The following is a 16,996-nucleotide window of genomic DNA, read 5'->3' as shown; positions in this document are numbered from 1 at the left end:
ACAATTTTGTTGTTTCTCATTTGACGAAAGTTGTTACATATACTATATAGCTTGCGTAACACGTTTTATAATTGGAATAATACTTACATTGTTTTGAAAAATTTCTTGGGTCAGAACTTCTAATTAAACTCACTAAGTTCGTTGAAGTCCCATTAATCAGTTTGGGAACAAATATTTGTATGAAAAGTACATTCTATATAACTTAAATAAATCACACAGAAACTTTAAATTCATGTTAATTAATACGTTTTTACTCGAACAGAGAAATTTGTATCCATAACTAAACCGATATATTTTCACACAATGTAAACCTTAAGAGTAGATGAAGAAACGCTGATTAACACTTGCACTTGAAAAAATCGACATCATAAACTACTAGTCCTTCTAACTTTTTGTTGAAATCCTTCAAGTATTCCGAAAAAAAACATCCGTGATATAACTCATGACCTTAGATAAGCGGGGAATAATATGTTCTTAATACGACTAAAAATGAATTATATCACTTTTACATGTAAAAATACTCGTCTGGAGTGTTTTCCCAAAACAAACATACAGATACATGCTTGTTGTGATCATAGACAATCAACGACACTCACGTTCAAGCGCAACTAAATATTAATTACTTTGAAATTCACATTGCTACTTTTTACTGAGTTAGGTGGAATAAAAAACATATAACAGAGTACATTGATATTATTTCTTAGAATCTATTAACCAACCAACCATTTGTATAGCTTCAGCTACATTGACACTATCAGTGATGGATTAAAACAAATATCTGTCCATAACGCAGTAATAAAAGCAAATGCCAAAAGAAGACCTAAAATCTATTCTTCAAAACTACTCTCCCGTTTTCATTGACGGAGGCGATTTTCCATCACTGATGAGGACAGAGTTTTATTATCGGAGAGTAAACATGAAGTGGGCATATGGTTTTGACAACAAACCAGATCCCAGCGAATGAAGAAATGAGGAAGAAGCGCGGGAAGTGGACAGGACACACGTTGGGAAAAGCACCCAACTGCGTTACAAGACAAGCCCACAGATGTGATCCTCAAGGCGGAAGGAAAAGTGAAAGACTAAAGAACACATTACGCCGGCAAATGGAGATAGACATGAGGAAAATGAACAAGAATTGGATGGAGCTATGAAAGAAGACCCAGGACAGAGTGGGTTCGAGAACGCTGGTCGGTGGCCTATGCTCCTGTAGCGGTAAATAAATCCCTAAAATAAATAGCTCTGTAAGTTTTCGACATTGGATGCTGACCACATGTTTTAGTGGACTCATCTAGCTGAAGGCGCTCGGTCAGGCATCCGTACCAGATCACGTGTGGTAACGCCGTGCTCAACATCAATCGCAATCGCTAGCCAGATTAGATCAGAGAATTCCGATATTTTGGTTATCGCCAAATACACTCTTCCGATCTCCTCGACTCTGTCTTTTGATTTCTCTGGGTGGTTACTAATTATATTAGGTGTTACTGGTAGAAGCGTTGTCAAACACTGAATACCTCTGTCATCTTCATTGGCGAGACCGATGTGATCTGGTACACCTAATTGCAACTGTGAGTCTGTTCCTTTTTGGGATTTTTTATATATTATTGCCTTATTTTTTTATTTTTTACACATTGTGATATTTTTTCGTGTGCGGACATGTTGCAATGAATGAGAGAGGTTATCGGCCAAAGAACTTTCGATGATGGCCTATTTAAACAACTTTTCTTGTCTAAACTTCCTCAACAGGTGCAAGCTGTGTTTGTACCGGTTCAAAACAACTCCTTAGACGAGCTAGCTGCATCTGCCGACCGCATTTTAGAAATTACGAAATCTACTACCGAGGTTTTTTTCAGTCAAAGAAACGCATCAAACGACTCAGAATGACATAACCGAGTTATGTCATACACTCATGCGTTATCTTAATCTTCGTAACGACCGTAAGCGATTGCACACTCCACGTAGAAGCATTTCACGTAAGCGATCTGTCTCTAGACCACGAGAGACGGATAATCCCGACTGGTGCTGGTATCACAACCAGTATGGAAATTCTTCCAGAAATCGCAGAAAACCCTACAATTTTCCCAACACGAAACCGACTGACTCGAAAAACAACTCGGGAAACTTCCAAGCCGGTACTCGTTAACGGCAACCGTAGCCGGCGAACATAGCCGTCTGTTATACGTCACAGATGTGACAACGAGAGTTCGCTACCTCGTCGACACTGGTGCAGAATCTAGCGCCCTCCCAGTGAATCCCAACGACCGGCTTAACGAATCGGCTCTAAACTTACAGGCGGCAAACGGAAAACCTATCGCTACGTATGGCAAAAGGTACGTTTACCTTAACGTGTGTTTACGCAAACCCATTCACTGGATTTTCGTTTTTGCAGATGTTTCTATGCCAATCATTGGTATGGACCTTCTACAACATCATAATCTGATCATCGATACGCGCAAACAGAGGCTAGTAGACAGAAACACTAATTTGTCCGTTTGCGTAACTTCCTTTTCTGGTCGCAGATTATCATCAGTCGCAATTAAGCATATGATAGACCCACTTTATCAACCGCTACTTGATAAGTATCCTGGGATACAACAAACTCAACCGAGACTACCGTGTGTAACCAGCAACGTTACACATCACATCACGATTACAGGACCACCTGTATTCTCCAAAGCACGACGACTAGCTCCTGAAAAGCTAAGGTTAGCGAAAAACGAGTTCAACCATATGATAGACTTAGGGATCATACGACCATCAAATAGCCCGTATGCATCTCCGTTTCACATGGTCCCTAAAAAGGACAGCAACGATTGGCGTCCAACTGGTGACTATCGGAGATTGAATGCAAAAACCATTCCCGATCGTTACCTGTTGCCTCACACTCACGATTTGACAGCTACCTTGAAAGGTACAACTGTCTTTTCGAAAATCAACTTGGTTAAAGCGTATAACCAAATCCCTATGGCTACTGACGACATACCGAAAACAGCTATCATAATTCCCTTCGGACTCTATGAATTTTTGCGAATGCCTTTCGGCCTAAGAAACGCTACTCAAACATTCCAAAGATTCATAGACGACGTTTTTCGAGGTCTCAACTTCGTACATGCGTATGTTGACGACTGCCTAATCGCAAGTCCGGACAGAGAATCACATCTCAAGCATCTGGATCTTGTTTTCGAACGACTACAAAAACATGGCATTACTGTAAACCTTCAGAAATGCCAAATCGGGACCAACTCGTTAGATTTCCTAGGACACACTATCGATGCTCAGGGCATTCGACCGCTTAGAACCAAAGTGGCGGCCATTCTGGATTACCCAGAACCGACCACCGTCAAGCAATTACGCACGTTTAACGGCCTGATAAGTTTCTATAGACGATTCATACCCAAACGCGCATTACTTATGAAACCGCTAACCGACCAACTTCGTGGAAATGCGAAATCCATTAATTTAGACGACACCTCACGAAAAGCATTCTCCACCGTTAAGGAACTGATCGCTAAAGCAACAATGCTCGCACATCAGGACACCGAAGCACCCATTAGTATCTCAGTAGACGCATCCGGCTCAGCAATCGGACGAGTCTTACAACAATGGGTTAACAACTCCTGGCAACCTTTGTGATTTTTCTCTAGACGGTTGCTAGACACCGAATCGAGGTACAGCACATTCGGTAGGGAACTCCTAGCTATGTATTGTGCTGTACGACATTTTCAACACTACATCGAAGGTCGTGAATTCACTCTTTTCACGGACCATAAACCACTCACCTTCTCTCTAAGCTCTACTTCAGACAAGTACTCTCCCCGTGAGTCTCGACAACTGGACTACATTTCGCAGTTTACTTCAGATATTCAACACACCTCTAGAGCAAACAATGTAGTTGCAGACGCCTTATCTCGCATAACTTCCTTGAACAGTTTCCAAGGAATCGACCTTCTTAAACTCGCCGAGCTTCAAAAAGAAGACGGTGATCTTCAGCACGAGTTATCGTCCACAAACCTTAAACTACGCATCAAACAGATAGGAACAGGTAAGGAAACCTTACTTTGTGACACATCTACAGGTAGGGATCGCCCAATCGTGCCGAAACATTATCGACGAAATGTCTCCAGTACATTGCACAAACTTTCTCATCCAGGTGTTCGTGCAACCATCAAGCTTATATCAGAACGGTTTTGCTGGCCTGGCATGAATAAAGACGTGAGGGGGTGGGCACGCTCCTGTATAAGCTGCCAAAAATCTAAGGTCGTCAGACACAATAAATGTCCCTTAGGCTCGTTTAAAACTCCCGATGCTCGTTTCGACCATGTTCATCTGGATTTGGTAGGACCTTTACCAGATTCAAATGGATACGCCTACCTCTTAACCTGCGTAGACCGTTTCACTCGATGGCCAGAAGCAGTACCTATCAAGGACATCACTGCTGACACAGTGGCTCGCGCCTTCGTCGAGCGATGGGTAGCAAACTGCGGCTGCCCTTCAACCATCACTACGGATCGCGGAAGTCAGTTTGAATCTGATCTTTTCCGTCGCCTGACCACACTTTTAGGAATCACTCGCTTCCGAACGACCGCCTACCATCCACAAGCAAACGGGTTGGTAGAACGTTTTCACCGACAACTAAAAGCTTCACTATCAGCTGCAAACGTTTCACAGTGGACCGACGCTCTTCCACTCGTCTTACTGGGTATCCGCAATGCAGTGAAAGCTGACATTGGATACACTGCGGCTCAACTCGTTTATGGAACGACACTTCGACTTCCAGGAGAATTCGTGGATCCTTCATCCTCTTCAATGAGCATGGATCTAACCTCCTACACGAACAGGCTCACAAACGCAATGCGTTCAGTTAAACTTGCTTCCACTCGACCACAATCCACCGATGTTTTCGTTCAACCTGACTTACGATATAGTGCACACGTTTTCGTTCGTCGAGACTCGCATCGACGATCTTTCGAATCGGCATACGAAGGACCTTTCAAAGTTCTTCAACGCGAACCGAAGTACTATATAATGGATAAGAATGGAACCAACGATAGCATCAGCATCGATCGCCTCAAAGCAGTGTATTTAGAAGGAAATCCTATCTACATCGATTTTCTTTCGGTACAATCGAACGACACGACTCCACTCATAATTCCTCAGTCGAAATCCAACACACGCGATGATACTCTGAATGTATCTGAAAATAAACTTGAAACGACGCGTTCTAGAAGAAGAGTTAGATTTCCAGAACATTTAAATGACTATTGCACGTAAGGCACTACTCGACATTTAATATTATCTCGATCTTTCGTTTTACGATATATAATATATTTCTAAAGAAACAATTTTAATATGCTTATATATTTACATTTTTATTTAAAAAAAACACAACGAAAAACCAAATTTTTTTAACGATATTACGTGCGCATTAGTTTATTTTCCTTTTTTTCGCCGACATTGTGTTTTTACACACATACGAGTGTAGTTCGACATGCACTTACATTTTCTTCTTTCTTTTCCAGGACGGCTGGAAAAGAACGAGGAAGTTTATGAGGAGCCGAAATTTTCATTGTACTTTTTCTTTTTTTACTATGTTGTACCTCGGTCCCATATAGTAAGAAAAGACGACCAGACGTTGCTAATCCTAGCAAGCTATCAGAAGAATGTTTACCAACGACAAACTCGCTGGGTTTAAACTTCTGGATGGCCACGTTTTAGGGTCATCACTAACCCACTAGAGGGGGAGTGATCTGTAGCGGTAAATAAATCCCTAAAATAAATAGCTCTGTAAGTTTTCGACATTGGATGCTGACCACATGTTTTAGTGGACTCATCTAGCTGAAGGCGCTCGGTCAGGCATCCGTACCAGATCACGTGTGGTAACGCCGTGCTCAACATCAATCGCAATCGCTAGCCAGATTAGATCAGAGAATTCCGATATTTTGGTTATCGCCAAATACACTCTTCCGATCTCCTCGACTCTGTCTTTTGATTTCTCTGGGTGGTTACTAATTATATTAGGTGTTACTGGTAGAAGCGTTGTCAAACACTGAATACCTCTGTCATCTTCACTCCATTGGGAGTAACAGGCGTAAGTAAGTAAGTAGGGCAGTTGGACAGCAAGTATTTGCCTCAAGAATTATCAGTGCGTCAGCAGGTCCTCCGTTCTAAAAGACGAAAGAAGGTAAGGAATGGCGAATGCTAAATCAACGTTTAGTGTACCTGAAGATCGTCGTTAGGTTAAATCTGTTCCTCAGGTATATTAAAGGGTAGACGTAGTATATTTGTCATTCTCAAAGAAAAAAATTGAGCGTTTACGAATCAGTGTGATTCGGAGTATTCAAACGTACTACAAAATCTTATCATTTTTAGAGAGCTTCAACCGACTCACCATCTCAACTAATAAAACTACTATAATATCAACAGAACCACTTCTGATATTAAATACAACATTGTTTAGAATGTATTTGTAAGTCCAGTGAAATGCGTAGTGGCTAGTGCTATGTGAAGCCACCATATATCACATATAACGCCTGTATTTGTCAAGCGGCTTACCGAACACGGTTGCGTGTGGTTATGTCAACAACGCTGCACGGAAACAAATATCTAACTATCCGTAGCCGCTACAATACTGAAAGCCGATAAAAGAAGTACTAGCATGTGTAATAAAGGTCCATCAAATGGTACTCACTCAGTCGATGCACAAATCGGTGTGAATTTATCTCACGCAACCTAAGAGTCGATTAACTTACATGGTTCAAAGGAGGGAGAACCGACTTCAATGAGGTCTGTCAGAAATAAAACCTCAAGAAACGAGCTTTCTCTTGTCTCCAACCCTCGAAATGAGAGCGGGTAGAAAATGCCTAGTAAACTGAACCGCATGGCTAGGTCTGTTTCTACCAGGAAAAAACAGTCGTCGACAACCATCGGAAGTCTCATCGTATGTGTTTCGTAATTGTTTTTCATACTTCACTTAAAGCTGATCAATAAGCACGAATCAAGGGTGAGAAACAATCTGATGTCATTGAACAAGGACCAGTCTCCCAAACTGTAGTTTGGCTCATCTCAGTGAAAGGTCAGTTGTCTTTCATGCAGTCAGGGGTAGTGAAAGAGCAGAATCAGAAATCATAGATCTACTTAGTAGGCTAATGTCACAAAATATCTCTCAGGTCACCTTGATGAAGGCTTGTAGATTGAGTAGCAAAACGGACTTGAAGCGGAATTAGACCAGGTTGCTAAATATGGTGCTTAAAACTCCTAATGAAATGAATCTAGAGGCTATAAAGGAACTAAATCCAAGGCTAGATACTAGCGAGAATGACCTCAGAATTGTGTATTTTCAGGTGATGAGGCTTCGACAGAGGACGAGACGGAGGCTATATCAGGTGCAGCACAAATCCATCTAAATGATCTCCAGATATATTACACAAATGCTCAGAGCTTGCTCAGCAAGCGATCGGAGTCAGGTGCACAGATAAACTCTAACAAGCCATCACGAAAACTCGACTGGCTCAGTCCTCAGACTGTTGCAAACCTGATTTTCAAAGTCTCATATTAGTCATAGACGACAACACCCAGAAGAGTAAAGGAGGAGTATTAGCTCTATCCATTATACTGTCTCGTTTACCGTTATCGATATTGTATCTCATGAAAGTGAGACGTGTGAACCGAGAGGTTGCGAAGGTCAAGAGCTGCTGATCGGTTTGGTCTACTGCAATCTAAACTGTGAGGTGAATGAGGTCTTGTTAGACAGTCTCAACGCCTGGTCATCCAGTGGCTGGTGTTTAATCTAAGAGGACCTTAACGTGCCTATTACAGACTGGAAAACCCTGAGGGCTGAGTTGTCAGAAAATCCTGGTTGATGTGGTTATCATATGTGCCCTAGTGCAATATGTGAACGAAGCAATGATGTATGATCCAGACGCCAAATCGTCCTCTCTAATGGATCACATATCGACCCATTATGATAATGATGCCACAAACCCCCATTATATGCCACTTTTAGGTAACAGTAACAATGCAGTTCCAGTCTTCCATTTCCTTGTGGTTGTCAAAATCCATGTGTCAGTCAAAGAAAGAACAAACTTCTAGAAGGCGAATAAACACGAAATCATACGCTCGGCATCCTCAGTTGATCGAACAATAAAGTCAGAATCCTAAAGTGAATCGGCTCAGGAGGTATTTTGAAATCTATACGTGAAAGTTACCGCACCACATATTACTTGGACTACACCGAGGAGCCCGAGAAACTCCCCACATGGTTGAGTGGGGAGTTTTGCAACCTTCCCCGTATGAGGAGAAGAATGTGGGAGAGATTCGGGTTACTGGATATTGACAGGACAAGTTCCCATTGTCGAGGAGCTCGAAGTATTTGTGTCTCGACCCTTCACAAGTCCAGATGTTTGTACGAAGTAAAGCTTGTTAAAGAGTCCATAGAATATCCTAAATGCTTAAACTCGTACACACATCCAAGAACTCAGAGGAGAGAATGTATTCCAGCATCATGTGGAGAGATTAGTACTTCATCACTGGTACAGGATAATTATGGTGAAGCTCGGATATTCTCAAATTACTTTAGTAATGTATATATTGTAGAGATGTCCTCCCCTCCAGTTCATACAACTCCCTACATGCACTTTGAACACTGTGACTAATGAAGAATTCGATGCTTTTGGTTTGCTAAACAAGATTGATTTCGGCAAATTAATGAAACACGATGGAATGCATCCTAGGTTACTACGAAATTTATAAAATGTTGCCGAGAATCTGCTAATCTATCTGTAATCCAGATCAAATACCAAAAGACTTGTAGTGGCATTGGACCATAACCACACAATCCGCAAAGCTGAACATGAGACAACTCGGAAAACAGATATTCAATAGTTAACACGGAGAAATACCTAACGATGGAGAAGGCGCGAACAATGAGTTGAGTGAATTAGAGTTGATCGAACGGCATGGCTCGGCCGTGCAGGCGTGGTCCCCGCTGAATGTTATCTTATTTCTTCTATTTATATTAAATATATTGTTCCTTCTCTAGCCTAATCTTGTTCTACATCATGTATTGGTAATTGGTACGATACAGTGAGTCGGCATAGTCGATGGTGTGACTTCCACGTAAGATCTTATAGATTAGGCAGTTATATCATGACAAATCTACAAATTTAGGATTAGGTCTATTATTAGAGCAATACTAATATCATAGTAGACCATAATTCTACAGACTAAGAGAATTTAATAGTATGTCTCGTCTTCGAAAAAGGTACGAGACACAAACTTGAGAACTATCGACCCGTGGGCCTAACCAGCGTGACCGTTAAAATTTTCGGAAAGATTATTTGTTAGACGCTTCCCAGGTATCTGGAAGAAAACCGGGCTCTTTCTGTGAAGCAGCAACAACTTAAAGTAGTCCAGCTATGAAATTTTATCTAGTGGAGTGCTTCAGGGTTTAGTTTTGGAGTTAGAGTTTTTCCTCCTCTGTGTAAATGACCTTCATAGTCTCCTACCATCAGTTTTGCTATATGTTGATGATGTAAAGATATGGGGGGCGATGAAAAGTAAAGGTGATTGTTTGAATCTTCGAAATAACCTGTAGAAATTATCCGGATGATCCAAACTTTTGCAGTTGCCGATAAATGATTCCAAGTGCATTATGACGCAAACTGATCACCAAGGTACATATACATAGACAGTGAATAAAACTGGGTTGCCTGTAGTCCAAACATAAAATGATCTAGGAGTCATCGCGAGCCAAGACTTAAAACTAATGTGCACTACCGTGCAATAGCCTCCAACGACTTTAAAGCTGTATGTTTAATACGTGGAGCCTCTAACCATATCGATGAAAAAACGCTTTTGACTTTCTCTACAGTATTCTTTCGTCCTTAAATCCGGTTTTCATACACATGTAAATGAAGATAACTGGTGTAGCAAGAGCCTGTGCATCAGTAGGTCACGGATAACATGAACCCAATCATACTTGAAGTTAAAACTCTGAAAGGGGGGGGAAACTTCAAGTACCTGTTTAGCAAAATCATCGATGAACAAGGGGGATCTGATGTAGAAGCAAAGGTAATTATTAGCAAAACAAGAACAACATTCCCACAGTTGAAGAACATGTGAAACTAAAAACAACTGCCAACCAATATCGAAGACAGAATCTTCATTACGAACGTCAAGACAGTTCTACTAAATGGGGCTGGAACTTGGTGTAGGGCCAGTGAAATTCCATTGAGACCTAACCAAATCATCCGGCAGTTGGGTCATTGAATGTCGAACAAATCATCGATCCCCATCAAGGTCAAGGACAATCAACGCGCACCAGGGAATCGTACGCCATGGACTGGCCCATGCGGTAGTGATCTCGCCTTCGCTTGTATCTACTTTAAACAGTATATTTCCGTAATAACGTCCTCTGTGTTGTACAGTCTGCAGAGAATCCATGGTACCTTGATACGTCAATGGGGCAGTCCACGTAAGGTGCTAACCATGAGATGTGACTTCGATGTTAGCTGGTTCGTCACACAATTCCCGTCTCAATCAAGTAGGCCTCCGATCATTCGACATAAACCAGCTTCCATCTGACGAGGAAATTAGAAAGTGACGCTGGATGTGAATAGGAAATACATTGTGGATATCATCAAATTGCATTATGAGACAAGCCCTAACCCGTAATCCTGAAAAGGAAAGGAAGAAGACTAAGGAACACATTGTGCAGGGAGTTTGAGCCAGACATGAAAAGAATGAATAGCAACTGGAAATATGTGGGAAGGATTGTCCAGGACTAAGTTGGATGGAGAATGCTGGTGGTTGGCCTGTGCTTCTCCACGAGGGGTAGCAGGCGCAAGTAAGTATACTCCAGTTTTGTGTACAAGTGGCTAGCCTCTACATAAAACAGAGACAGTGAGCTGTTGGAGAAGGTTCAAAGAACCTTAACCAAGCCGATTCTCGAAAATCGGAGCCCTAGTATGATTCTCGACTGGACATGCTATATCCATTTCCCCTGTCATATAGAAGAACGAGAAATGACATGAACATAGCCGTTAAATTATTTAGTGATGAATCCGCATCTGATATGCCCTCACTTTCCTTGTCTTTCAAAACAGAGAATTTACGAGAACACTCAAAGAAGGTTTACAAGCCAATAGCAAACGATTTGTCAGCAGACAATCGACCTTCCCTTTGAATCGCCAACAAATATAATTCATTACCTCAACACGTGATTGCATCTCCACCTGAGGACCCTTTCAAGAGGAAGGTGGACCGACTGAGAAACCACCACTGCGTGGACCAATACAGGTCACTTACCCTTTGTCTTTTCTAAATTGAAACTGAATTATTTGTCGCCCAATCACATATTTAGCATCATATCTAAATATGGACAAACTTACGTGAGTATATAAGAAGCTGTATATCATAAACAAGTCTCAGTTTACACGTAAATGCATTAGTTAAACGGCGTTTTTTAGCTTTTCTGATGAATATTAGCCAAAAATATTCAAGCAATCACTTGGTAATATTGGTATTTCAAAAAAACGATACAAATAAATCATTAAGGCTATTCTGACAACAGAAAGGCATATTTTTGGTGCAAATAACAGATATTTATTGCATAGTGAAATCGAAAAGTTGTTGATAATAATCATTTCTGATGCTGTTGTTTGAAGTTTCTCGTCTGTGGCGCTATTTCTGTATTGTCCGCATAGTATGCGGGAATACAAGCTGGTTGTGCTTGGCAGTGGTGGAGTTGGGAAGAGTGCCCTCACTGTTCAGTTTGTGCAAGGGATTTTCGCTGAAAAGTATGATCCAACTATCGAAGACAGCTATCGGAAGCAGGTTGAAATTGATTCCCAACAATGCATGCTAGAGATTCTCGATACAGCTGGAACTGCAAGTCATTTTTTAAAGTGATATTTATCGTAAACTTATAGGAGCAATTCACAGCAATGAGGGATCTTTACATGAAAAATGGTCAGGGCTTTCTGCTAGTTTACTCCATCACATCACAGGCTACATTCACTGATCTCAACGATCTGAGAAAACAAATCCTTCGTGTCAAAGACGTTGACGAGTTTCCACTAGTTCTGGTTGGAAATAAATGTGATTTGGAAGATGAAAGAAGTGTGGGTACCGAACAGGGAAGAAACTTGGCAAGTGAGTGGAAGTGTCATTTCGCAGAGACTAGTGCCAAGACTAAATCTAATGTAAATGAGGTGAGTATTTTACGTTGTTTCGTACATATTCAACCAAATTTAGTGTCATTATACACTCACATGCACTCCACTCAAATTGGAAATTCAGTTTTAATGTTGCGAGCTCTCTAGTATTTTTATTGGGACTCATTATCTCACGCCAGTCCGAATTTGGTCGTAGGTTTTTCGATTGTCCGATGTTTAGCAATGAAATAGTAAGGGGATTTAAAGTATTTCAACCAGACTCAAGCATTTTAAAGTTATGATTACCTCCTCATCCGGGATTTATTCCAAGTCGAACATTAAACATTTGTAGTGAAAGCCGCAAACATGTATCCTAATTTAGACTAACGTGTCGTGTAAGTTAGTATGAAGTCCCACTCTGATTTTCAAATGAGATAAACATCTTTGACACAAATCAGTCATGATTATCACTGAACATACTTCACACTTTCGCTGCCTGACATGCACTTCTGAGTATAAAGTTTCTAAGTATAAGCACTTAGTTTTACGACGGTTAGTAGAGTAAGCTTTATCAACGACTTTTGAGTGATTATTACGAGTCAAGAACGTCTAGAAGTATAGGTTTACCCGTTCTAACATATCGGTTTTCAGGTGTAGTAGCTTACAACCCAGCTGAGGGGGGTTATCACTTCTGATGCCATGTCTATATTGTTGATGGATTCTCGTAAACTCATCCCATCAGGCTCTGAACACGATGAAAAGCGGCAACAAACCAGATCTAGGTTGACAACAAGTCTAAGAAACGACCGTGAGCAGTGGTGGGCAACGAAAGCAAGAGAGATGAAAAAGGTGGCTATAGGGAACACAAGACAGCTCTACAGACTAATAAAAGAAACTGGAATTAATAAGTCAAGTGTAAGTCAGACTATTTCGGAAAAAGACAACACCCTCATCTGCTCTTAGTCCAGACGTTTAGAACGATGGGCGGAGCACTTTAGGGAACAGTTCAGCTGGCCTTCAGCGACTCTACAACTACCCTCCATTCCCAGACTGTGAATGGAACACTGAAGTAGGTCCCCCAACTGTAGCAGAAGTTCAAAAGGCTATAGTTAATCTGAAACGAGGAAGGGCAGCTGGTCCAGATGAATTGGCTCCAGAAGTCTTTAAGGATGTTGGTCCAATTTTAGCGATTAGGTTGACTAATATTTTAGCTAAGATCTGGGAGTTAGACGTTATTCCATCTGACTGGTCACAATCACTTATCGTCCCAATATATAAGAGAGGGTCAAAATCATCCTGTGGCAACCATAGAGGGATTAGTTTAACTAATATAGTATCTAAAATACTAGCCTCGATAATTACCAGACGCTTAACTAAGACTCGTGAACTACAAACACGAGAGAATCAAGCTGGCTTCAGACCTGGTCGTGGCTGCATCGACCACATATTCACCATTCGTCAGGTTCTAGAACACAGGCATACTTATCGGCGTCCGACAATGGTGGTCTTTCTTGACTTGAAAGCAGCATTTGACTCGGTAGACCGCGAGATTCTGTGGCAGTGTCTGTTATTGAAAGGCGTACCTCAGAAGTACATAAACCTTGTGAAGGCTCTTTATTCGAACACTACCAGTCGAGTCAGAGCTTATGGCAAACTGTCATCTGCTTTTGCAACCTCAAGTGGTACTGTCAAGGCTGTCCACGTTCTTCATTTCTGTTTAACTTCATCATAGATCTACTGATGGAAATAACATTCTCGTCTACTGAATTCTCGGGTATTGACCTCCTTCCAGGAGGTCCACTTATCGGCTTGGAATACGCAGATGATATAGTCCTGTTTGGTGAAGATGCTGATAAAATGCAGAGTCTTCTGGTAGCACTGAGCAACAATGCCAGAATGTTTGGAATGCGCTTCTCTCCCTCTAAATGCAAATTGTTGCTTCAGGACTGGTCTGCGTCAACATCTAAACTAAGGATAGGGAGCGAAGTAGTTGAACACGTTGACAACTTCACTTATCTTAGAAGTCTGATCACCCCTATTGGGCTGGTGTCTGACGAAATCTCAGCACTGATTCGAAAAGCTCGTTTGGCTTTTGCCAACTTACGTCACCTACGGCGAAGGCGAGTTATCCGTCTATCAATAAAAGGACGAGTATACTGCGCGGCAATCCGTTCTGTTTTAATTTACGGCAGCGAAACATGGCCATTAAGAGTAGAAGACACTCGTAAGCTACTAGTATTTGACCACAGATGCCTTAGAAATATTGCTGGCGTCTTCTGGGATCATCGGGTAAGTAATAGTGAGGTTAGAAGAAGGGTATTAGGGAATGATGTTAAATCAGTTGATGAGGTTGTGAATCTTCATCGACTGAGATTGTTGGGCCACGTGTTACGTATGCCTGAACATCGATTACCACGACGTGCAATGCTAACCGTGTTCGGGATGGTTGGAAGGAAATTAGGGGCGGCCAAATCAAAACGTGGCATCAGTGCTTGAAGTCACTAACTTCTAGTCTGAGCCATGTTGGTAGATGCAGACTACTTGGTTGGGGTCCGCGTGACTGTCGTAACCAATGGTTGGAGACTTTGTGACATGGCTCAGAATCGATCACAATGGCGTCAGTGTATACACTCTCTGTCTTCCCTTAAACTAAGAGATTAAAATCGCTTCATATCTTTATTTCTATGAACTAATTCTTTCTTCCTGTACTATATCCTTGTTGCAATCTTTCTTTCATATATTACCCCCTCCTAATTAACTATTTTTAGTTATTCGGGTTCATTTTGTTGTGTTAATGAGGTATGGCAACTTGGACCGATGCATATATGTGCCTGGTCCTACGTTGTAGCTGACTGACTGACTATATTGTTAAACTAAATCTCTCCGTCAGCTAATCACACATCACTAGGTTAAAGTGACGCTGGAACCTTTCCAGGTCATTATTTCAGTCCCACAATAATGAGGACTTTCTAGTGAAGTACTACTTCATTTCGTTCTTCAGCTACTCTTTCTCTGAAGCAAAGTGGTAGTCTATGAATCCTCACCACTAAGAACAGTATTTCCTGAGAACTACCTAAATACCACGACGAAGTCTTAAATCACATACAATCATGCCCATTTGTCACTGGTTACCGGTAAGTGCTCTGGTATAGCCAAGGGAGCGGAGAATTTGTTCTCACATGGCCACGTGCATACAACCATTGCCAGGGAAGTCCCCACTGCCTTCTCGCGACGGGGTGTTGCTTACGAAATCGAGAGGACGAAAAGCGGATGTCCGACGCTTTAACCGGGCTGTTGGGTACAGAAGATCCACCTAGAAAAGTTGGAAAACACTGACTCAAAACAAATGGTGAACATGGCCTGCAGTATCTTGAAGGAACTAGTGGCGTATAAACCTAATGTTGGTTACTGGCTAGCGTGGGACTGCGTCTCTTTGCGTTTCTCCACTGTCTTATGGATTAGACCTTTGGGTCAAAGGCTCGGGGTGTGACCCCCTAAGAAAACCACCCACTTCAGTTTGGGCACCTCGGCAGTGCCAGTTCATTCAACTTCATCAACGTCGGGCAAAAATGTTTTGCGGTTCCTGGACAATCACACGTAAAACAAGCTTCTTTAAGCAGCAGATGGAGAGCAAATTTGTAGTACTCCATTAATGTCTAGAATACGGGCCTCGTATAGACGCCACGAATGGATGTTAAGACTTTCCAAAGGCAGTCAGACTTATATGTTATCCTGTCTGCATTAGTGTGCGGACGTTATGGGAAGCCACGAATGGTGTACGAGTAGGTTGGATGTAAGCTAGGGGCGACCAGATCAAAACACGGCACCAATCCATGAGGTCACTGACGAGTGGACTAAGCCATGTTGGTAGTTGTAGACTACCTGGTTGGGATCCGCGGGACGATGGCAACCGATGGTTAGAGATGTTGAATAAAATGGCTCATAATCGTTTGCAATAGCTGAGGAGCGTCCACTATTTGTGTTCACCCAAATTCTAATCTTCTGAATTCGTCATGTCCCTTTTTTTCTTGTTCCAAATTTATTTCCTTGACTAACATCTTCAAACGCTAATTTTTCCGATTACTGCTTGCACTTTTACTACATCTACCAGTATGGGATTTGAATCGACAATTGTGCTAATGTGGTATGGCAACTCGAACTGATGTACGAAGTTCTACGTTGTTACCGACTGACTGACTAACGTGGTCATCCACAGTGCTGTTAAGACCCTAACATGATTATTCGTTAATTTACTTCATTTGTTATTTTACTTGTAATCTCAGTTCGCTCTTGAGTACTTAACTATTCAGTCCATGGAGTTCCTTAAAATTAAATTCATTAGAGTTTATAGTAATTTCGAATGTTTTATTTTTCAGATATTTCACGATCTTGTTCGTCAAATTAATGCGAAGACACCCAATCCTGCATCGAAGTCGTCGAAGAAATCAAAATGCTGTTGTCTGTGAAATAACAGTTTTGTATGCTTTTAATATCTTGTTATTTATTTTCGCGTCTATAAAATGACCAAGCTTCACTAACTTACATTCGAAAGCGCATTATTAACTTTGTTCTGACTTCGTGTAGTAATTGTGCCCTTACTGTTTTTATTCGCTGGTCTCATTTTTTAAATTTAGTATATTATGTTGGCATTCTTTTGTCCCAGCCTCTCTGATGTTTCGTGTAGTTCTCACAAAGACAGTTTTGCTTCACTTGCCTGCTTCCTGATTGATGAAATCAAAACAGGTCATACCTAGTTCTGAAACATCCTAATCAATATATGCCGTTTAATTAGTAATATTTTAATGTTTTTAATCTTCATTTTTGTTTCTTTCGACTTCGGTGTCAGA

At 41.4% G+C, this 16,996-nt stretch overlaps 1 protein-coding gene across 1 annotated transcript; it reads left to right on the top strand.

The window, feature by feature from the left end:
- Positions 1-11,700: 11,700 nt before the first annotated feature.
- Positions 11,701-16,615, top strand: RAP1B_2 (Ras- protein Rap-1b; the record flags this gene model as incomplete). The annotated part of the gene is made up of 3 exons (XM_051218432.1): positions 11,701-11,883; positions 11,925-12,206; positions 16,526-16,615. The coding sequence occupies 3 exons, from the start codon at positions 11,701-11,703 to the stop codon at positions 16,613-16,615; spliced, it is 555 nt and encodes a 184-aa protein (XP_051073734.1).
- Positions 16,616-16,996: the final 381 nt, after the last annotated feature.

This window comes from Schistosoma haematobium, chromosome 1, assembly GCF_000699445.3.
Source record: "Schistosoma haematobium chromosome 1, whole genome shotgun sequence".
Lineage (NCBI taxonomy): Eukaryota > Metazoa > Platyhelminthes > Trematoda > Strigeidida > Schistosomatidae > Schistosoma > Schistosoma haematobium.
Note: the sequence above shows the minus strand (reverse complement) of the source record. Positions and strands in the feature narration are given on the sequence as shown.